Here is a 24,613-nt window from a genome sequence, read left to right as displayed (position 1 = left end):
GTTATGGTATCATTTCAAATCTTTGAATCCATTTCTATTACTGACATCCCAAATTAACTGTACAACTGTTACAATGTTATACCCATTTGTAAGAAACAAATACTAATAAAAAGTATTTATCAACCATGGCCATGTATATAATTTGACAAAATTAAAGAGGAAAACAAAAATGTAAAACAAAAACATAAATATATATGTGTGGTTCATTTGTTCACCTTCTAAGAGAACACTGCATTTTGGCCAGATTGGGGAGTCATATTCTATCAGGTTAAGCTAACAAAAACATAAATATATATGTGTGGTTCATTTGTTCACCTTCTAAGAGAACACTGCATTTTGGCCAGATTGGGGAGTCATATTCTATCAGGTTAAGCTGAACCATAATTAAGTCAGTATGCACAATTTTTTTTGCCCTCTTGCTCACCACAATATTTACAATTATACTTAAAAACTGGGCTTCATTAAGCAACATTGAAATTGTGGTAACTACCCACAATTAGTTAGATCTGGAACAATGGGCATTGTGAACCTTATACTTTATCGCAGAAAGTTGTATAACTCTGGTTGTCATGAAAATTGATGGAGGCTTTTTCTTTTCCGATATTAATTATGTGTTTGATAAAATGTGTACTGAATACTTGTTTTTAAAGATTATTCTTATAATTGGTTTTTAAAGATGCTGGGTCTCTACCCCAGTTCCAGATTTCCACTATAAGTTTATAGAAAATATCTTACTTGTAAACCATCAACTCAACTGTTAAAGGTTTAATTTTCTATTAGCAATTTTTGTACTTATTACTGTTTAAAAAGGTTTTGAATCATTATAAATATATTATACAATGATATTGGTTTTTTTAAGTCATTCAACTTTCTTCATATTATATAAGACTTTAGATCAAATTATTACTTTTTACTACTAATACTAGTATAGTATAACAAGGATTTACAGAACCTGTTACTTTCAGTCTATATCTAGTAAATCAGAGCTCTTCCACTATTTTTTTAAGGGGGCCAGGTTGGAAAAAGGTTAGGAGTAGGCAGGCCAGAAGCATTTTACTTTGCACATTTTTATGTGTCATAATAAATGTACATAAAGTAAAGATAGTATCCAGAATAAATATCACCATATGAATAATACTTTAATAACATTTAACAGAGCATCATTATGAACATTTTTAAGTGTCTGTAGGAACAGTGCACACATAGAGTATTTCTCAAAATAACATGAATATACATTTTAGTAAGATTAAGTGCTTGTTGTATTGGTTATGTATGTCAATATAATTACCTTACATAGATTTTGTACCTGTAATTAGTTTTTTAAATCAATTTTTTATGATTGTCACTGCAACATTTGGTTGTCCCTTGTGGACTGGATGTCACCTGCAGGCCACCAGGTGAAGAGCTCTATAGTAAATTATCAGCTTAGAATACCAGTATCTAGATTAGTACCTGTTTCGTAGACTACCAGACCATACTACAGTCCCCTAAAAATTCCCATTAAAACCAGCCTTTGCATATTAGAGTAGATCTAACATCTTCCATCTTAGCATTGCAACTCTGTATTTAAAATTATTTCATGAAATTAAAGAAAAATATTAAATTCTAATTAGTTTAAAAAAAAATTCCAGAGCCAAATATACACACTCATAGGACCTTTTCATATGGTCACAACACATAGAGATATTGTGTTGGGATTGTGTCACATATTATTGTTCAAATAAGCTTTTCATAAAAGTAAATATAATGTAAAACTATCAGTACTTCACCTCTGCTCTAAGGAGCACTTGTTATTAAATGCTACCGCTAATCTAAAAGCATTGTGATGTTTAAGAAAATAGTGGAAAACTAGGTCATTACAAGCTTTGCAGACTTGAAAAATTATGATCATAGACTTGAAAGTTTAAAAATCTACATGTGCTGGGGATACTAAAGTTTTCTGTTTTGTTTTATTCATTGTTCTTAGTATGTATTTAAACTAAAATATACTTAATGTATAGTTTTATCCAATAATGAGTAAATAATAGTAAAAAATATGGAAGTTTCTTTTTTAAATCATTATGTACAGTAACTAAATTTAATTCAAAACATTTGACTGATAATTATAAAGTGAAATTCTGTTAAATAATTATTATTATTATTGTTTTTTTTTAGAAAACTTCACTCCAGATCAGGTCCCAGAATCTGCTAAAGAAACTTGTCGAAATTGGTTTTTCAAAATTGCATCTATTCGGGAACTTATTCCAAGATTTTATGTTGAAACAGCTATCTTAAAGTCTTACAGCTTTTTGACTCATGGGTATGTTTACTCTGTTAAAGTGCAGCAACATTCAACATATTTTTAAAAATATATAACTTTTATTTATGTTTTTTCATGTGGTGATAGTATTTTTTCTGTAGAGTTAATTTCAACAGTTTAATCTGTGACAGTTTGAAAAACTTAACCCATAAGTATTAAAATAAAATGTAAACATTTTTGAAAATTTATAAATGCTTCTATTTTTCTTAAGAAGTTTTTAAAGAGTTTTTCCAGTATTTTAACAAATGAATGCATTTGTTTTAATTACTTAATGTGAAGAAATGACAATATTAATAACCTGGACACAACATGTGAAAGAAAATGTAAATTGAAAAACTGTGAGGGGATATAGGGTAACAAGATGTATAGTAAGGATTTAATAAGTAAATATCAATACATTCTGATATGTTAAAACTTTCATATTTGTGTTTTGTTTTCACAAAGCATGTATATATAAAAAGAGACACTTTAGTATGTGGAAAATTAATGACGTTAACAAAATAAATATTGATTTACAACAAAATCTTTATACTCCGAAGATGTGGATAGAAAATAAATATTTTGTGTGAAGGGTTTAACAATCAGTTGTATTTTTCTGCTGTTTTATTTTTACCATAATTAATGGCAAATCTCAAAATGCTAATAAACAATATGTGTTATCTCTAGGGATGCACGGGTAATAAAATTTGGCCGAATACTGGGTCCAGGTATCTGGCCACTAAGCTTCGGCCGGGGCCGGGTGTTAACCGGGACTGGGACCCCCCCCCCAAAAAAAAAACAAAACCTAACAACATACACAAAAATTAGAAGAAAAAACAAAATTGACGTTTCTTACATTTAACTGAATAACCACCAATAGAACATTCCAGTTTTACTTTCAACTTTCAAAATTAACTAAAAAAAAATGTGCACACCAGTTTGCAGAATGGCTGTATTTTTAGAATTTGTTTACATCGTACTTGAGGAACATTAGCATTTCAGTGTTTTTGAGTAAAAGCCTTGACTATTCAGAGTGATAATGTTGCCAGATGTGCTAAAAGCCCATTCGCTGTCTACACTGGTCGGAGTTGTGGAGAGATAAAGCCTTGCTTTCCTGGCCATTGTGGGAAATCGAGCTTCATTTGACTTCCAAAAGTGAGGCTAGTGAAAGTAAATGCAGAAACAGTGATGTTGAATAATTATTCCAATTAATGCCTAGCCCAAACTTCTCAAACCCTAACCCCTATTGTTCACAAAAAAAACACATTCCCCAGAAATCCACTTCTCAAGCCATGCCTCTTATTAACCTCTATTGTTCTCTGAATCCCCAACTTTCAGCGGATGGTCAGTCTTTGTTGCCTGGAACATGTTTTGTTTAACTAAACCAATTATTGTCTGTAGCTTTCAGTACTGTGTAAGTTGCCAAAAAGATTAGGGCTTAGATGCCATTTTCAATCACCCGGATTTGGCTATTTTTAACTTCTATACTCAGCCGGAGCCATGTATTACCGGGTAGCCTAATAATCGGCCAGGGCCAATTATCTGGCCGGGTACCCGTGTATCCCCAGTTAGCACACCTAAAGTATTTTTCTAAATAACATACTGATGTTTTTAAGGTATTGATCTAAATAATCATTTGACATCGTAAAGGACTAAAATTATGCTTATATTTCAAGATTTGGATAATGCCATGTTATAATCAGACAGATTTGATCTATTAAGTATTTTTTTAATTAATAATATGAGATCTTCCTGTTGCTTTAGCTTCTTGTGAAATGAATATTAGAATATCTGATGAAATATCTATGTATCTTGAATTAAAAGGAGTATTCTGTTAAAACATTATAAAAACAAAGTAAATTTAGTCATATGATACAGCATAGACAGAATAATTTTAATAATATGGAAGTACCTTGTTTTCTTGTTTTTACATCTAGCGAATATTCTCGTGCTTTAATGCGCCTGACAAAAATGATCAGAGGAATAGGTGACCCATTGGTGGCAGCTTTTGCTCGTTGCTATCTGTGTAGAGTGAGTTTGATTTATTTTATTTTTCTATTATTTTATTACATAGAAGATAAACTTTGATCATACGTTATGTAATCAAAAACCGAATGAGTAAATTGTGAGCATTTATTTTTGCAAATGTATACATATAATAATAATACGGTATTATATTTTATTGTCAATTAGCTGTTAGTTAGAGTTTAATGTTATTAACAAAGATGTATTTTATGTTGTTGTTTTAGGAAATTGGTATCAGAAAGAATTAAAATTTGGTTTGATATGGATTTTTGTTTATAACATTCCTCATTTAACATCAAATATTTATCAAGTTTTTCTGAAAAAATTTAATAATGCAGATGATATAAATAGAAAACAAAAAGAAATTCTAAAACCTGTGTTTTCATTTAATATACAATTTCTATAATGAATAAATCACATAAAAAAACCAAAAAACATTTAATTACCCATAATCACAAAATTAAAAAAAAAGGAAAAGGCAAACATATTTTGCATCTAATAAACTTATTTTGAATAATGAAAGCACCAGTTTCCCCCACGGCTGAAAGGGCGAGCATGTTTGGTGGGACTGGGATTAGAACCCGCGACCCTCTGATTGCAAGTCGAGCGCCCTAACCACCTGGCCATCAGTCTTAATGATCTAATTTAACTGAATTTTTCGTACCTGGTTATAACTTGACAAAAAATCCCACAAGTTTTCTAGAACATGCTCCTGAACTTCTGGTGCTACTGACATTCCAACCTGAAACATAAAGTGTCCATTTTCCTCAAACAATGTTAAAAGCAATAATAATATTCATGAATTATACTGTTTGAATTTTAACTAATAAGGTAAATATAAACTACAGAAAACGTTTGAATTTCATAAAATGATGTTTTTCTTTATGCATACAAATCAAGCAGAAGATAGATCACAGATGAAACTTGCTTTTAGCATCAAAAATACCTTATAATGTGATGGTCAATCCCACTATTCGTCAGTAAAAGAGTAGCCCAAGAGTTGGCGGTGGGTGGTGATGACTAGCTGCCTTACCTCTATTCTTACACTGCTAAATTAGGGACGGCTAGCGCAGATAGCCCTCAGGTAGCTTTGCGCGAAATTAAAAAAAAACAAAAAAACAAACATTAAGACTGTATATTTGTGGTATGCAGATACAACACATATTTTCCTATAGTATATATTTCATATTCATAAAAGTCATAAAAATTTTGTCTATAATTCTTAGATGACATCTAGTAACTCTGGTCAAGGTTGTATGCTAATTCAATCCTAGGTGTTACATTGTTTAGATGGATTTATCAAGGAGGCTTCCCACTGTTTTATAAGACAGTTGTATTTTATACTATGTTGTTTTGTGGTATTTCAGGCTACTTTCCTGTAAAATTTTGTCTATAGTTCCCATTTAACACTTAGTTAATATGGTTGAGATTGTGTGCTAATTCAATCCTAGGTGTTATGTTGTGTAGGAGGATTTATCAAGGAGGCTGCCCACTGTTTTATGAAATAATTGTATCCAATATTGTCTTGTGCGTATGGGACTAATTTAGAGCTTCATATGTAGCAGTGATGTTTCTAGATACTTGTGATCTAAGGTTGTGATTGGTCAACTACAGAGAGAATGTGGATCATGAAAGCAGTTTTGGTGTTCTCAGTCAGACTCATTTTTGTTTTGGAAGAGTTGGGGCTTACTGTGAAGTTTAGTCTGTGATTTCTTTGTTCTTCCTGCTGATCATATATGTGTAACATTTGTTTAATTAATTACCACCATTAGTTTCAGTTTACTTTCAAGTAATGTTTATTTTAATAAATGTAACTTCTTTCATTTATTTTAGTTAATATTTTAAACTTAAGTCAATGTTTATTCTGTTCAACTCACCACAACTGAATCTTATTCCCCCAAATGATCAGCCTTTATTGACAACTTTTTATGCTTCTCTTTAAAAAGTGTTTACTTTTCATATAATCTTCTAACATGAGATGATCAGCCCTTATTGTCACCTTTTTTTGTGAATTTCTTTGTAAATAAAGTGTTTACATTTTATTTCAACTTCCTGCCATAATTTTTTTTTCTGTTCTCCTGCAACAATTCATTACACCTGGCCTTCCATGTACTAGAATCTGTTATTGTGATCAGACAACTGTGTGCTTGGCCCCCTCTTAGCCTTGGAATACAATGTATCCAATACACATTGCCGATAGATACCTTGGAATACAACATATTCAATACATGGTGCAGATAGATAGAAGCATTATAATCTTTCTTGAAATATAAAAGTAAAGTTAATTAGTGATTTGATTTGAAATATATTAAAAAATAGAAAATAATTAAATTAATTTTGCATTGTTTCGGAAATTATCTAATGTCATTAATTCTAATATTTATTCTAATATCAAATGATTTAATATTAGTTGTTGCTATATCTATGTTCACTGCTTGATGCTTTTGAGCATAGAATAATTATACTATTTTAGTGAAGTGTCATTGCATCATTAAAATGTATGGATATATTTAAAGTATTAGTTCCACAAGATATGATGTCATAAGCTTTGTTTAATCATATGAAGGAGAACTTGTGCAGCTTAACTCTGCTTTTAAGTTTTCTTACAGAATCTTTCAAAGTTAACCAAATCTTTGTTAAAATTCTTACTGTTTAAAGTCTGATCACAATGTATTTATGTTTTTTTTGTCACTAAAGAATAAGAACAAACTTTGCTAACATACAAGACACCATTGAACTTGCATTTCCTCTCAGGAATGTATGTTATAAAAAAGTGCAAAATAACTGTAGATGTATGTCAGTAGTGTTGCCAAGACAGATGTAAGAAAATATTTATTATTGAAGTTATAACACTATTACATTGGTTTTCTGTTTTTCCTTTCCTTACCTTGTGTAGAGAACGTAATGTATGGTTATGTAATAATACTGACGTCATCCAAAGTTGTCTATTTATTCATATTTCACAAAAAAGAAGTACTTGCTATTTCAATAAAGTTTGAGAAAGTATAAAATGTTTTATGTCATCAGTCCAAGGACTATTGGTGATAAAAGACTAAAATTTATGTTTAACAAATGTTCTAGTATTGATTTGGCTGAGATATGCTGTAAATGTATTTATTCATATATACATAAACACACATATACATCAAACACAGCCTGCTACAGCTTTATAGGAATATTCCTTATAGATTACATTTGAGTAAGATCTCTAGCCGAATTGGATAATTATTTTCAGTTGTACATTTTTTTTTATGCAGAAAGAAAAATAGTATACACTGAATCACCAAATAAAATTTAGTTTTTGATTTAACATTATTTTAGCTTTATCTGTAACTGATTAACACATGCTACAGATTGAAATAAAAGTTTATTTCGTGATTGCTTATTAATATTTAAACCACCATACATAGTTGATAAGTTTGCCTTAAATGAGTATTTTGTTTTTTGTGATCATAATTGTTTGTACCTTCTTATCCTTTCAGAAATAATACATCTGGTTGATTTGGTTAACAATTCCATAATATTGATTTGATTTGTCAAAAAGACTTTTTCTTGGCATCTAAGTAAGGACAGTAGCAATTCAAGTTCAGTTGTCTGTATTTGTTTTTTAGTTAACTAGGTTAACTGAGTCAAGGTTTAAGAGAAAGTTCCATTTACAGTTTTTTTTTCATTGTTTAAGCTTCAGAGTCCTGTTGTCCAGAGAACTTTGGTGGAACAGAAAATTGACCTTCCAACTTATCTAACCCTCTACTCTCCAGCACTTGATTGGATACTTCATTGTGTAGCCTACAGAGCCTCAGAATTGGTGTTAAAAGAAGTGCTTCTAAAATGTCGATCTCAGTGCAACAGGTTAGATCTGCGAGAAAGCTAGTATTAAGTACAATGTTTTATGGAACTCTAGATTTTCTAAGTTAGATAAAATGTGCTAGGTCTAATTTGTTCTGATTGTGTTGTACAGCAGCTGGAGTTCAGAATTTTATGGTTGTAAAATCGTTGTACAAGGATGGTTTAATTCTTTATTTTTTCTTCTTCCCAAAGATTTTAGGGTGCTCGACTCATAATCTGCGGATCACGGGTTCGAATACCCGTAACACCAAACATGCTTGCCCTTTCAGCCTTGGGGCATTATAATGTGATGGTCAATCCCACTATTCGTTGGTAAAAGAGTAGGCGAATAACCGGCAGTGGGTGGTGATGACTAGCTGCCATCTCTCTGGTCTTACCCTGCTAAATTCGGGATGGGTAGTGCAGGTAGCCCTCGTGTAGATTTGCGCAAAGTTCAAAACAAACAAACACAAAAATGTTAAAGCAACTACCACTGTAGATTTACTTTTAAGCAATGTCCTTCTTTGTTTTTAGCTTATTCTTCATCTAGTTCTTTCAATTTCATTCCTTCCTCCTTTTTATTATGCATATTCTAGGATGATGGTAAGTGGAAAGTAAACACATTTTGTGATACAGTTTGTACTCAAAACACTTAGTCTTTACAATTCCTTTCTACTTCCCGCTTCTTTTGATGGTTGTTAATTTTAGCACCAAAGCAACCAAGAGACTTGTGGGTTTTCAATTAGATGCTAAGTGACATCAGTGGAAGTGACATTATTTCAGGGTACACATTTTCACAAGTGAGAGATTTTTTAGTATTAGTTATGAATTTAATGTGGGAGGAAAATATAGCACAGGATATAAGTACTTAATAAATATATATGTTACTACATATTTGTTTCATTACATTATTGTATTTAATAAATGTCTATGAAATAGAAACACAAATCTGGCTTAACCACTATGTTTAACCTTTAAAAAGTACTAATATCCTTTGTAGTTAAAGGCCCAATTAGATTTTTACAGAATGGTCTTTATGTTGTTTCCAGAATTTTGTTATCTTACAGATAATGTAGTACAGCTTTGTTTTCAGACTTTGGAGAGAATACAATATAAGCAATCTTCTATAATAACTTCAGATAAAGTTCAACTTGGACAAATCTCTGTTTGGGTTTCAGAAAGAGTGGTTTAAACCTAGTTAGGTCTCAAGAAAAAAATAAAATGGCCAGACTTCTGCATCTATAGAAAGCTCACTCTGCTAAATCCCTTTATTAAGCTGTTTTATTTCATTACCTCATTCTGTATTTAAAGGAATTTAGTTTTGCTCAAACCTTTTTTAGAGGAACTCATCTAATTGTGTGTGTTCTTCATAATATATATGTCTGTTTAGTTTTTAGGGGTGATATACTTTTGTTTAGATAAATTAATGATCAGAAATGTTAATTATCAGAGAACGATCAATCCACGTCTTTAGATTGTATTGACTCTTCAGGAAATATTGTTGTTTGTAAAAATGAATGCTTATCTTCTTTGTAATCTTATATTTAGTATTTAAATATTGTTTTTTCGTTTTTTGTTTTCAAAAAGATTGAATTTGTCATAGCAATCAGAGAAGATAACACTTTGCAAGATTTATTATGTTTCTATTCTTAGAGAATGTTTTACTGGACTGTTTTTAGTCTTGGTAAAAAAGTTAACTTGATCATATTTTTGTTTTTCATAAAAAAAGTGAAATTTGACAAATTCTGTCATATAATGAATAAGAACATGTATCTGTAATTTTATTTTATTATATTTATAATTTTAAGTTTCCTTTTTGACTTCTTTTGTTATCTTCTAGTAAGGAAAGAAATTTCAATATTTCCTTTATAGTGTTCTTATTTTCTTTACAATTGATATAGTTGTTATGACCTAACTATAATAAGTGCATCAAGCTATAAAATAGGAAACTACAAATCATTTTCTCACATATTTGAAGTGCCCTTCTCCTCAACTCTATCATGACTGCTTTCAAACCAGAATTCATTGCTAAAAGAGCTCTAGATTTTGTAGAAATGATGAAAGAATGTGATGAAGCTGGATTTCCAAAAGTAAGTTGATTTGTATTATAAAAGTATTAAATTTGCTTTGAAATTATTTGATTATGTAAAATAAATTATTGGTTTCATTAGCCCAGACAGAAATAGATTCAGGAAATTCAGTTGCATTTTTTATTATTATTATTATCACTACTAAGTATTTTTCTATAAAAAAAATGAAGTTTCAGCCACACAGGTCTTTACATTAACTGTTTTGATCACCTGTCCTGAAAAATATACAGGCTCTGTGGATCACATACTCTTTATACTTTCAGCATTTTGAATGGTAAGTGACACTCCTTCTCGTCACTGTGTTTGATGCTCGGGAAATTATCCTTCTGTGTAGGGACACGTCACCATTCTCACTTTGATTCATACTGAAACTGTGAAGCAGTTCATTCAGTTTTTTAAAGGTTGTTTACTGGTAATTGTTGCAAAGTTAACTAGTCTTGTTTGTTATGCTGCTACCTTTTCTGTCAGCTTCCTTCACAAAGTAAGGTAGCCCTCTTCATTAAGCTGCCACCTTTTCTATCAGCTTCCTTCACAAAGTTAACTAGTCTCTTTTTTAAGCTGCCATCTTTTCTATCAGCTTCCTTCACAAAGTAAGGAAGTCTTGTTCATCAAGCTGCCACCTTTTCTTTCAGCTTCCTTCACAAAGTAAGATAGTCTTGTTTGTTAAGCTGTCATCATTTCCGTCAACTTTCTTCACAACCACGTGCAAGAAATTATGAGACAAGCTGCCAAATACCACAGTTCATACCCTGTTTGGTTGATTTTCATTGGCAATTTGTCAAATAAAAGAAAAATTTCGATTGTGTTTTTATTACATTGTTTTAGATGTTCTTGAATTTTTTTATCATCTGACAGAATCTAATTTCATAGATTTTTTTGTAATTACTCATAAGCAACTAAGGTGGAGTTATGAGTGCATCATTACTTAGAGGTATGATACAAATAACAGTGTGCAATATGTATTTATTCTTCAGCTCAAAGAAAGATATAAATATTGTAATATTTTTCATTTATAGAACAATATTTCTCTAAGATAACAGGCCCTGAGAGTTTATAGTACTTTTTTCAAGTTGTTATTTTTAACATTAAAAACTAAAGTTTTCACCTTTCAAGTCAGGCAATGAATCGCTTCATATTATTCATCAAAAGAAAAGTTTTGGACAGGCTGGAAATTGTAAATGTTGAACCCTGGTCAAAGCTTTCACTGGATAGGTGTAGTATTAAATAAGCAATAAGAAATTACTGGTATTTACTGTATATCTTGTGATTTCGTCTCTTCTACTTGGTTAATCATGGAAGTCACTGAAAACCTGAGTCAAGAAGAAAGTTAATCGACTATTAAACCTCAAATGTATAATGAAGTAGAGCAAAATGAAAGTTTTTTATGAATCTTAATATCGTTACGTTTATTATTTCACTAAAAAACAAATTTATTTTAACAATTTTGAATTTCAAGTTAGTGTTATTAAAAGTAATGGAATCCCATCCTCCTTTTCAGTTACAAAATTATATCTTTAACACGTTCACACATCGTGCGCCACCGGTGGTACATTTGCATGTTTTCTGTTGGACGTCATGAGCCACTAGTGGTACACAACGTTCATAAGATATAACTGCATCTTACATCTCCAAAGTCCTATATGAAAGCATTTATTCTGTATGGACGGCTATAATAAAGCCACGCCTCCATCATGTACCATTGGTGGAGCACGGATGCGATGTTGAAAGGACAACTGAAATAAAACAAATTTAAATGATTAAATCAATTTTTGTTTTAAAATTATACATGACAGCCAAATTTTAAATGGGTAAAGACAGGACATCATGTACCACCAGTGATGCACTCAAGAGAAACCTGTCAATCCAGTTATTCTGTCATAAAACAGAGCTTGCAATGAAGCTTAACTCTCCTATTGCATAATTAGAGAAATCACTTATGCTGCGAACATGTTAAAGGATAAAAACTATTGGTAATATAATTCCATAATAATAGAAGTAAGTATTATAGAAACTTAAATGAACAACAACTTAAATCTAATTTGATGTAGCTTTTTTGTCCTAGCCAATCATTGGTCAGATTTGTAGAGAAATGTTTTTTTGGTCTTTTTAATTTTAAAAATAGCTGGGATATACTTTGAAAAATAATATAATAGTAACAGTGTTTTCTGTAAAAATAATTATTGAAAGTTGAAGTTGGTAGTAAGATAGGCAATCTTTTTAAAGAGCATAAAATTCATAGTCTTCTTCTCCGTAAATGTATTAACCAAGAGAAAAGTAATGTTTTGTTAGGAATGTTTCTGGAACAACCAGCAAATATAAACAAGGATCCTGAGAAGTGATGTGTTGAATCTAACTTGGTATATTTAGGATTTATAAGTGTAAAGATTAACTTTGTTAATAGAAACCTGTTTTCAGTGATAGATCTTTTGTTACTATAAAATATCTAATCTTATTACAACTAAAAATTTTGTCCACAGTGGATACAGTTCACATTGGTATGTTAAAAAACTCGAGTCTGTAGGAAGAAAAAACTAGACTTTAATCACCTAAATTTGTAATATACAGGTAAATAGAATCACATAATTTTATAACTTTGTATCTAGTAATGATTATATTGAATATTAATCCTTTATGAAATGTTATTCTCCGGCAGCACCTCTTGTATCGTACTCTAGGCCTGTGCCTCGTAGTTGCTGACCCACCGGAGGATCAACGCCTGCAGATGTTAAATGAAGTGTGGAAAGTTGTAACTAAACTTAAAAATCCAGCTGTAAGTTTTTCTTTGTAGTTGAGGAAAAAATTAAAAATACAATAAGCCATCATTCCTGATACTTTAATTTAATCTTATTCTTTGCATTCAAAATGGGAGTTTTTTGCATTATGAATTATTTTAAAAGTACATTTTATGTGTACCCTCTAAGTTTTGTTTTTTATTCTAACGATAATTGTTTTTATTACACAGTTATTTTGGCTGTTGAACTAATAAATACTCAATATGTTTTGTTGATATTGTTAAACCAGTACGTTTACACGAATTTTTTGAGTTTGTTTACAGTTATGCATGTGTAACAAAGTGACATTTTATGCAGTAACAGTCATAATAGTGTAGTCCAAATTATTATTCCATGTTTGTATCTATATGTATGTATAATACACAAAACATGATGCATAGTACACATAACACTATATGCATAGTACGTGTAACATAATATATGTAGTAATAATACATACAACGTACACCAGGTGCACACAATATGCTCAGTGAAAACATTATTCAAGGAATGAGTGAAAACGTATTTACATCAATAATCACGAATCGTATCTAACTTGATCAGTTTCACTTATTCTGACTCATCTGATAGCACCATCAAGTTACTCAGACACTGCTTTGCTGTGGTGCCATGGAGCTTGCTCTTGATAAGCTTCAATACTGAAGAATGTTCACAAGTCCAAGATGTGATTGGCAGAGATAGAATCAAGCAATAATGATAGCTCAAGTTTGGATACATCTCTGTGAGACCCTGTGCAAAAAAAAATCTGATGAATTCCCTTTATTTTGAAAAGCTGGATGGCTTTTACAACAGGTCAAATAGATATCTTGTATTCAGAAGCCAGAACTTACAGTTGATGTTGCCTATGTAAAAGGTGGCCAAGTTTTCCAACATAAGGATTTTCTCTGCCTTGGAGACACTAATCAATTGGTTGGCATCAAGACCAGCAACACTTTTTCAGAAAATCAAATTCCTAGAGAATCAAATTCAATACTTCAGAAAATAATGTAACTCAATAACAATCTTTGCCAGTTAATATGATTTGAGTTTTAAAACAAGGATCCAATTTACAGGAAACCTTTCTAGTATGAGGTTCAGAGTAAGTAACCCCAGTACTGCCTGTCTTTCATTCAGAGGTTTCAACTTCCTGTAAATGCTTTCTTTGTTTTGTATGCCTTTCATTTCCGTAACTAACGGTTGAACTTGAGATGTTGCAGTGTTCGTATTCTAACGTTGCAGATATTTGAAACTTGTATCACATGATTTCAAGATTTAACCCATAGTAACCAGGCAGAGATAGAATTCAAAGTCAGTAGGTTTTAGGAGGAATGAAACATCACCAGCAGATTCACAGTCAAAATTATCATCATGCACAATAGATTCTAATGTAGATTTCACAACAGTAGATTTCAGTTTGACTGAATTATTGTAATGCAGTATGCTAGTTTCTTTAGGTTGCAGTTATTGTTAAAACCATGTTGTTTTGTGCTGCCTTCAATAAATGAAAATAGTTTCTGGACTGCTCCACAGTGATGTTTGAAGCAGTGCACATTAATAAGCCTCTGGAGCCAAATCTTTCACACATGTCTGTAGTCTGGTGTAATGGCCAGACATGGTAGAACAACCATTATATCCTTGGCCATGCTGATTTTCAAATGTTGTCTGAACATTCCTGTTATTTTTTTAATCAGAGCACACTGCCATATCTAGAGAAGATTCAACTACTTATCCATTTTCACTGGCACAGCTAACAACAAAAGAAAGGTTGTCTTATTTGGAATAAATATTACTTCCAACAGTCTCTGCAGTGACATGTATTATTTCATTTTGAGATAAAGGTGAGGTGTAACAAGAGTATCCATGTGGATTAGATTAGAAAATGATCTGTAGAAGGAACTAGGAAAAGATTACCTCACAAAGGTGACCTGAAGAAAGAACTAGGAAAAGATTACCCCACGAAGATGACCTGAGGAAGGAACAAGAAAGTGATCCAAAACATTATCTAACATAAATAACCTGGCAAGTTGTCTGTATAGCTTCACTTTGTATGTTTCATTTCAGTGGTGTGTTCAGTTTCCAGATACATTAAGCAGCATTTAGCTAGAAAAATACATAAAAATCTAAGTGAGCCCTAGATGACAACTCTCTAAGAAAGTTATTAAATCACATCTTATTTCAAAAATATGTGGTATTTACTCGATATGAAATTCCTTTAGCATCTCCAGCTGTTGTGTAATGATGATTATGTATTTTGAAAAATGAACAAAACATTGTAACAACACGAAAAACACGGATGTTACACTTAAATTAAATTGACTGTTGTATACTAACTGTATCATTGTTTTATATATTCATTATGTAGGACTACATGAGTTGTGCTGAAGTATGGATAGAATATCCAGTCAAACACTTTTCAGTGAGTATAATACAGACACATTTAAATAAATAATGTATTTTCTCTGTAAGATTATGAACAGATGTTGTCATATATATGAAAATAGTGTTTTAATACATAAAGCTTAGACAGTTCAACTAAACTAGAATGAGTCAGTATATTGTAAAGAAAGATGATACATGTGGATGTTGCCTAAGGATTTTAAAATACTGGTAGTTTTTTGGCTCTCATCCTATTAAAGCTTCTTTTTAACGTCTGTGTGATGAATGTCGAAAATTGACTGGTGCCAAAGCTTACCTTTAGTAGAGAATTCTATTTTGTGAGCTATGTTATCCTCTAACCATGGTATCTTTCCAGCTTGTATTTGTTTATTCTGGACTAAGTAGAGCCCAAGATTTTAAGTTAAGCAATAACTCGAAACATTATTGGGACTTCTACAGCTGTGTTTCAGCCCCGGTCTATCCCTCAGATTACTCTATGTCCAATAATATAAAGATCATTTACGGGTCAAAGCAAATATAAAGTGTTGTCAGTGTCAAAATTTCTGAGGCATTAAGTGTCAATAAACAGCTGAGTACTTCTCATTAATGATGGATAAATAATTATTTTAAAAACGTTTTATTGAATGTAACCCTTTACAAATGCAAAGTATAAAGAAGGCCTAGGCCTCATGTACTGATGTTTTTCAACTTATGTATATTGTATATGCAGTATTTTTTACTCACTTGACATAAACTAGAAGTTTATACTCAAATATAGCAGGAAAAATAGAAACAAATCCCTATCTATCTAACTGTATGAATCAATTTCAATAAAATTTAGTAGAGGAACTCAAGAAGCCCCCCTCCCAAACATTGAGTCGCAGTAAATAAATAATCACACATATTCTATGAGTCTGGCAGCTATTTTAGTATTCTTACCTTAATATCACCCTTTAGTGGCTCAGTGCAAAAGAGTAACAGTTTATAACTAAAAATAGGGTTTTGCTAACCATGATGGGTAGGGCACAGATAGCCCATTGTGTAACTTGGTATTTAACAACAACTAAAAAAAAACCTTAACACTGTGAATGAGAGCTCAACTGATCATAGGATTAACTGTTCATTTGCTATGGTTCATAATAATGGAAAACATCCATGCCCCCCTTTTATAATATTACTTTTTAATATCGCCATTACTGGGTATCTTGACTAGTATACTTAAACATTTTTTTAAGATGAATGATGTACATTTTCTTTCTAAAATAACTGGGAGTGAATGCACTTGTTTTAACCACATTCTTCTGCACTACTACAGAAGCGTGAAGTAAATACTTTCCTCGGAGACATCATAAAGCACATGAACCCTGATCGTGCCTTTGAAAGTCACTACTCTCAACTGGTGAGCGTGTTTGATAGGATACTTTCCCACATGCATGATTTTGCCATGCTTTTTTCTATGGACCACTTTCTTCCCTTCCTTGACATGCTGCAGAAGGAGTCTGTGAAAGTGGATGTTTGTAAAATGGTCATGGAGACCTTTGTCAGGTGAGCTTGTTTTTTTTTATTATTATGGTGTATGGCAACTGTGAAATATGTCAATACTTTTCTAATTAAACTTTGTTTATTTGTAACTTTTGTCCTGAGCTCAATCACTTTAGTATATTGTAATGTTGTGTGTATTTGTTGTCTGATAAAGCTGTCATTCACCTTTTTTTTTTTAAATTGTATACTTATGAAATAAACAGGAAACATGACAGAGTTTCCACCCACAAAAAAATGAAAAGGATTTGGTTCTAAATGTTGTTTTAGTACATGTCTTTTTCCAGTCCTTTTATTTCATTAATGCATTTGATGATGTGTTGGTAAAATTGCCACTATACTAATGTTTTAGAAAAGAAGGAAAATAAATGTTTTATTGCTTTATTTGTAAAAAATATGCAAGTTTTTGAAGTTTTGTTTTTATTTTCAGTCTAAGATGTAAATATTTTTTTCTAGGACTGTGAGAGAGCCTACAAATGATCCTGTCGTCATCAATGCTTTGATGTTTATTTGTAAAACAATGCATGATTCAGTGAAGTAAGCCATTTTAATTGATTGAGTTTAAGTATATTACAGTGTAGCTTTGATATTGGTATAAGTTTTAATAAGGAGAGCCAGTAGCAACTTCTTTTGTGAATAATAAAAACTGAAATAAAAAGTTATGTTGTTTTAACCAGTCATCAAAATTTGCCTTGAAAATAACTAGCTAGTTGTTCAAGACTGCTTCATTAACCCTGTTTTTGTTAATATTTTAAAAACTGAATCATAACCGTAGCATGGAAGATGTGAGTCGTTTAATTCTACTGAAGTGAGAATTGTAAAAACTTTATTAACTCTAGTCTGTGTTTCACATGAAATCAGGCTTTAAACCAAACTACAAATGTTTCAAGTTAGTCAGCATATGCTTAGTCTTCGCTTCACTCGACTGAATTGCTTTATTCTAAAGCTAGCTATTGTAACTGAAATTTGTGTATTTGCAGACTTACTATCTTAACTTCCATATAAGCTTAATGATTATTCATATCTCACTTGTTGATTGCATTATATTTTAATTCACATCCAGTTGTACATATCTAAAAGTGAAGCTTTTACTGACACAATAACATTGTTTCTTAATTTGTTACCTTGTTTGCATTGTGTTACTTATCTTTAGTGTTTTAAATGTAGTTACCTCTTGCAAAGTTAAATTTGGTGCTGTTATGATTGTACTTTCATGTTAGGTAATTTTTTAATCATAGTTTTGCAGAGTGAAATATCATATGAGGTTATTTTGCTATCTGTAAAAATTTTTTAACTTTTAACATAACTTCAACATTCTGTGAACACATTAGTCCAACCATGTAATAAGAAGTACAAGGTTAACAAGTGGCATATTGTATTACATACTGTAACTAGTTACCAGCAGGGCTTTGAAAATACTGTAATTTTCATTTTATTTATATGACTTGCAATTTAATATATTAACCAAACTTTATGACATAGTTTTTTATGTAGCACAGAAACATTCAGTTCCATGGTGGAAAGATATTCAACAATAGATTAACCATTTACCGTGACATACATGCCAAAGGGCCTACACAGTGTTATCTGTGCATGCACGTGTGTGTGAATTGTGCCATGAAATCTGTAGCATATTTCATTTTGTTTTCCTATATCTTTACACAGATCTATTTATCTTGGTTACTGATTATATGTTGTGTAAATCACATGACATTCTTGCTTTACTACCACATCATCATCAGGATAACATGCTTTCATAGAAGTTTTGGGATAAATCCTGGGCCTTTTTATGGCATTCACTGCTTTAATCACTTGTATCACTGTTCCTATGATAAGCTTCAGAAAATGAAAAGAAAACAGGATAAACTATGCTTTTTCTTGTACAAGTTATCCTTTTCTTATGATACGAGAAAAATAAAAACAATCTGTTTTAGTGGCTTTAAATTTAAATAACAAAAGCTGCAATATTGTAATAAAATTACCAAAGAAAATGTTCTGCTCGGGGAATTAAAACTCCTGTTGCAGTGAAGGGGTTAATATAATTTTTGTTTTTCAGTGAAGGAAATATGTTTTGATAATTTATTGTCGGAGTGATATCGACAACTTTTCAAAATCTGACTTAAAATAGATTATGATATTTTGGAATCTTGTAAAGAATTGTATATTCCTGTTTTTACTTTTCATGATGCTACACATAACTATTTTAAAAACTTTTTAAAATCTGACTTAAAATAGATTATGATATCTTGGAATCTTGTAAAGAATTGTATATTCCTGTTTTTACTTTTCATGATGCTACACATAACTATTTTAAAAATCTTCAGTTCATAATACTGTGTGTTTCCAGTGCTTTAACCCTTGATGATGAAAAGAGGCAGGTTTCTGCATTGATTTGTCGTTTTATACGACAGATTGATTACGGAAGAGACTTTGAGCAACAGTTGAGCTTCTATGTAGAGGCCAGGGCAACGTTTAGTAATTTGGATCCTATACTTGTTCAGCTTGTTCAGGTGACTTTTTTTTTCTTCATTAATATTTGAACATTTTGTTATCTGCGACTTATTTTAGTTCAATTTGTTCATGTATTTTTGTGTTTCTTGACACAATTTTTTTGTTTGTAGAAAATTCAGGGAATATTTTGCAGCCTTGTTCATCTGGTTGAATTACCAAACCAATTTTCAAAAATTATTATTTTATCATACATCTCTTGATTAGTTCATAAATTAAATTTATACATTCCGTGGCTCATTTGTAGTTTCATTTCTTCGAGTTAAATCTCATCTTACAGTTTCTTAGCATTTTGTAGGATAGGACAATTTGATATTAAAGTATAATTTGTTTCGTAAATATAAACACTAATGTTATTTTACAGTATGCTAGTTTCATACACTTTCTTATTGGACAAATATCTACCCCCATCAGTACTAGCATGCAACACCTTTCAAGTGTCAAGAGTAGGCTTGCATATGAAATTTCAAAATTTAAATGACAAATATAATAGTCTAACTCTATTTCAACAATTTATACTCAAAAATAGATATCTTCATTGCCACCTTTTCATGATGCCATAATATGTAACCTGAACAATTACTAATGAAGCTTAACTTTGAAAATAGAACCATTGGCTAAAAATGATTGGTAGAAAATATTCTAATCTGTCTATATCAATATAGAATAAAGTGTTTTTAGCTATGGTTTGTTGATATATTGCCTACCTAGAGCTCCCATAAGGGTAAACAAGAGATTCTAATATGAAGTTCACAAAAATTAGGCACATACCACAGACAAATTTATAGTATTCAAGCAACAAAATAAAATTATTTATTGGATATTAATTAATCTCAACTAAGAATATTGGTGGCAAAAATCATGATTCCTCATCAGGCTTAGGTAACAGTGATGCCATTGTGAGAGATGAGGTCTTAAGTGATCAATAAATCTTTCTCATTTGATTTTTTTAAGTAAAAGCTAGATTACTATTTAGAAAATTTGTACTAAGTTTTATGCAATTTAATTAAGTATTTTCCACTGTGAGAATGAACAAATCAGAGAGTATGAGTGACACCCCTTTGGTCCAGAAAGGGTTAATGGACTGTTTAAGTGCAGAATTCCTGGTAAATTTTGCAATTAAATGCTTAGGAAAAGTTGAGTTTTTTTTTTTATTTTAACATAGTTGAAATCTATGATATCGATAACCAAGTACTTAAAGAGGTTTAAACTTCTGCCTCTCTAGTCTGGGTTAAAAATGAGTTAATCACATGTGACATTATGTTCTAGCTTTTATAGAATAGGTCTGTTAGGAGTTGATAGTTGGTAAAGATGTTTGTACAGAAACCAGTTTGCTCAATTAATTTTCTAAAAACAATAATTAAAACTATTACTGCACTTTCTACGTACGTTTCACCCTGTTTTTAGTGATAACAGACCTCACTGTTACCAATTTACTTGTGTCAACTTGAATATCTTTATGTTCTTTAATCCAAAACTAATATTTTCTCTTTTCAATTTCTTGAACACTTGCTGAAAGCCCATGAGACAAAACTAGCATATCAAGCATTCAGATAACTTCAGTAATGTTCAACATAAGTATTGTTTTAAATTTTGTTATAATGAACTTTTCCTAAGCTTATTTTATTTAGGATCTGGCTAGCTATTATGATAGTCCACTTTATTTTAGAAGTTTGAAGAATATTTGGTCAATAAATTTCCAGCTGTTATGACCATGCAAGCTTCTTCATGACAGTATAATTCCCACAATATCACGGAATTGTTTGTTATTCATAAAAAAATGGCATTTTTAATTCCAGAATATTCTGTTTGTGGTGTCATTGTGTCAGAATTAAAATAAAAGAGATGGAAATTTGTAAAGTGAAGAACGTGTTTCATGTTAAACCTCACTGTGAAAATCTGTGAATAATGAATGCTATAACATTGTTTAAATAGGTAAAAAAAGCTTGTAAAATTATTCAAGTGGAATTTTGTTTATATTCTTATTTTCAGTGTGTCAACCATTTGGCCATGAAAACAAGACAGATAATAAAAGGCCATCATACGAGGAAAACAGCAGGTTTTGTTAAGGTAGAATGTTTTTCTTTTTAAAATATATATACCATAATTGTTTTTTACTCGGTTAGTTACGTGTTTTTGTTTTATGTACTACATGTACAAATCCATTTTTGTTTATTAAAACTTCATTGTACAAGATCAACATGTGCATGTTGAGTAATATATATCTTTGTTGTTGTGTTTTTAATGATTTGCTGTGGAAGATACATATATATGTATATGTAAAGTTAAATACCCCCCTTTTTTGTTAAAGATATTAATGTTTTTCATTGTTGGCATAATGAACTGTTTTGGTTATTTTTACATTGTCGAAAAAACTTTATTGGTTTAGATACAGTTGGTTTATTCATTCAATCTAGTACCAAAATTAGATTCAGTTCTTTGTACAGGGAATGTAAACTGAAAAGAAAAGAAAGACTTTATTTATTGTACTCAACTTGGAACATGCATTAAAGTTCTATATATTTCGATATATTCTGCTATTATAATATTCTCAAGTAGTTTTGTAGAAATAAAGGCCCCTTTTCAAGAACTTTCAAGCCCTTTAAATCCCATTCTCAATTTCAAAGAATTTCAGGGATGAACATGAACATATGTTGAACAAATACATATTGATTTTATAAAATTTCAGTGGAATCTGATTGATTTTGATGTACATCTTAGCTTCCAAAGAGTTCTTGTAAAACATTCTGAGAGTGCCTACAAAGTCCTTGAAATTGATCTCAATAATTCAGTATGAACCATGTTTGAATTAGATTGATCATTTTTCAAAATGAATTGGTCTCTTTCATTATGATAATGAATGCAAAATCTCAGCAAATGTATAGGGAGGATAATGGCTTTACAAAAGAATTGAGAAGTGTAAAGTCTAACCTAAAAAAACTGTAAAAAAACAAGTTAATTAAATTTGATTTTTGCAAAAATATGAACTGTAATTTGTATTGCGTAATAACATGTTTTCATGCATCATGTGGCTACTGCATTATTGAATAACAAGCAGTATAAACTGTTGAGTAACTGGGCTCAAAACAACTGTGTTCCATTGTTTTGACATATTAAAATGCATTAAATTAGTTGTTCAAGAATTTTTGGAGAGTAGATTGAAAGCCCTGTGTAATATCACAAAGTTTTTGTTAAAAAAAGGCTCCAATTGTTATACCTAATAAAGAGCCCAGCATTCTTTCTTTACATTTGAGGTACTGGTAACACTGTATTTCCCCTGCAGAATATGAGCTTTTATCCAAGCTGAAAGAAGAAAAAAAAACGTTTTTAAAAATTTATGTGAATTAAAAGCCAATGTTATCTTAAATTTTGTTTCAGAAAAGTTACAAGTTATAATTTCACAGATTAAAAGTACCATAGTAATTATTTAAAAACTTGTAAACCTCCTAATAGTCTCTTTATTTTAGGTATAATTTGCTTTCCTTTTTGAAAGTATTTTCAATTGTATAAAGGTAGTTTACATAATTACTACTTGTCGAGTTTCTGGTGTTCTAAAACAATATTTACTTTGTTCACTTGTAAAAATGTAAAATAGAAAGTAAGGAACTTGCAAAGACTTTTCAGTGCTGGTATGTTTGCTAGTGCTTCCTTTTGGTACATCATATACTGCAGTGCTATCTGTTCATCTTCATTATTACTTCACTGATTGATAACTGAACTATACTAAAAACCATTAATAACCAAGATTGACTTTTATTTTTCATATGCTTACATATAAAGCGTCTGTTAGGAATCCAGTCAACACACCCAGACTTTCTCAGAGAAAAGCAATAATTTTTTTATTAAACTTTTATATAAGATTTTGGTTTTATTTTCATCACACAGACCTTAGCTTGGACTGAGTATAGTCCAATGATTAGCTTGATGGACTGTGGATCAGAGGATCTATGTTTTGTGTCATGTTACCTTAAGAAAATGCATTTTGCTTTTAGGGGCAGTGGATGCATTATTAGGTTGAAGGTCAAATTCCACTGTTCAGTATGACAAGAGTTGGTAATGAGTGGTAATGTCTAGCTGCATTCTCTCTATTCTATCATTTCAAAGTTAAAGATAGCTATCACAGATAACCCTTGTGAAGCTTCGCATGAAATTCAACAAACAAACAAGGCCTTTGGTTGTTGAGATAGGTAGCATTTATTTTACTAAAAAATGATTTTCCAGCAAAATAAACAAATTTACCAAGGTGTTTCAACATCTTATTATGTAATGAAAAAAAGTTAAGATTATTTATTACCTTAAAAACTACCCATTTATAAGAATGATCTTTAAGCAACAAATGATTTCCAGCTTTTGGAATACTTTATATTGTCTTTTTAATTCAGTTACTTCTTGTTTAATAGCCATCTGTTTTGTAGCTTAAATAATACATTGTTGAATGTTTGTAATCCAGCCATTGCTAGTTTAAATCGCATAGTGCACATTTATAGCATTTTAAAATTTTAAACCTAAGTGTTTCTATAACCCACTCACTAAAACAAATATGAAATATTCATAAATAATTTAACCAGCCTTTGCTTTCAACAGTATGGAGGCATATTTTCACAAATCAAACGACATGCAAAAGTGCATGTAAGTGAAATAATACTGCATATTGGAGTTCGACATACTTGAGAAACTTCACTTAAGCTACATAAGACATTAGAAAAGCAAATAAATATATAAACATAAATTACTTGTACTAAAAACAGGCATACAGTAAGTTTAATTTGTGAAATAATTTAAGGTTTTACATTTTCTCCTACCCAGGCTTGCTCTGCATATTCGTTCATCACCATTCCTTCATTGACAGATGTCATCAGTCGATTAGACATGTACTTGATCTCGGGTCAGGTTGCTTTGCTAAATCAGTGTCTGTCACAAGGTATGTTACTATTGTAAAATTTATTGTAAAAAGCTGTATGTGTGGGGTGATTATGCATTTGTATCTAGAGATTAACCCTATCACGATTGGTGTGTGCTTTTCAAATACTGAGGGCACATCTCCACATTAAAATTCAAAATTAGGTGAAAATGTTTTTATTCTTGTAATTCTTTTGTAATCTTGTAACTTTCATTTAGTGTAATTTGCAAAGAATTATGTACAAATTTTCAAACATATTTCTGCAGAGATCTGTAAATAATGCATTTATGAATTTTTTTTT

At 30.9% G+C, this 24,613-nt stretch overlaps 1 protein-coding gene across 1 annotated transcript in view; it reads left to right on the top strand.

The window, feature by feature from the left end:
• The window catches only part of LOC106460891 (UPF0505 protein C16orf62 homolog), a 53,805-nt gene that overhangs the window by 18,752 nt on the left and 10,440 nt on the right, over positions 1-24,613 (top strand). Inside the window, exons 9-20 of the mRNA XM_022387693.1 lie at positions 2,155-2,299; positions 4,216-4,309; positions 5,530-5,554; positions 7,963-8,152; positions 10,107-10,218; positions 12,872-12,988; positions 15,352-15,405; positions 16,681-16,910; positions 17,361-17,441; positions 19,252-19,414; positions 21,405-21,482; positions 24,219-24,333. Of these exons, the coding sequence (XP_022243401.1) occupies positions 2,155-2,299; positions 4,216-4,309; positions 5,530-5,554; positions 7,963-8,152; positions 10,107-10,218; positions 12,872-12,988; positions 15,352-15,405; positions 16,681-16,910; positions 17,361-17,441; positions 19,252-19,414; positions 21,405-21,482; positions 24,219-24,333 (1,404 nt within the window). The remainder of the gene's footprint in view (positions 1-2,154; positions 2,300-4,215; positions 4,310-5,529; positions 5,555-7,962; positions 8,153-10,106; positions 10,219-12,871; positions 12,989-15,351; positions 15,406-16,680; positions 16,911-17,360; positions 17,442-19,251; positions 19,415-21,404; positions 21,483-24,218; positions 24,334-24,613) is intronic.

Source organism: Limulus polyphemus, unplaced genomic scaffold (genome assembly GCF_000517525.1).
Source record: "Limulus polyphemus unplaced genomic scaffold, Limulus_polyphemus-2.1.2 Scaffold857, whole genome shotgun sequence".
Lineage (NCBI taxonomy): Eukaryota > Metazoa > Arthropoda > Merostomata > Xiphosura > Limulidae > Limulus > Limulus polyphemus.
This window is presented reverse-complemented; position numbering and strand designations above follow the sequence as displayed.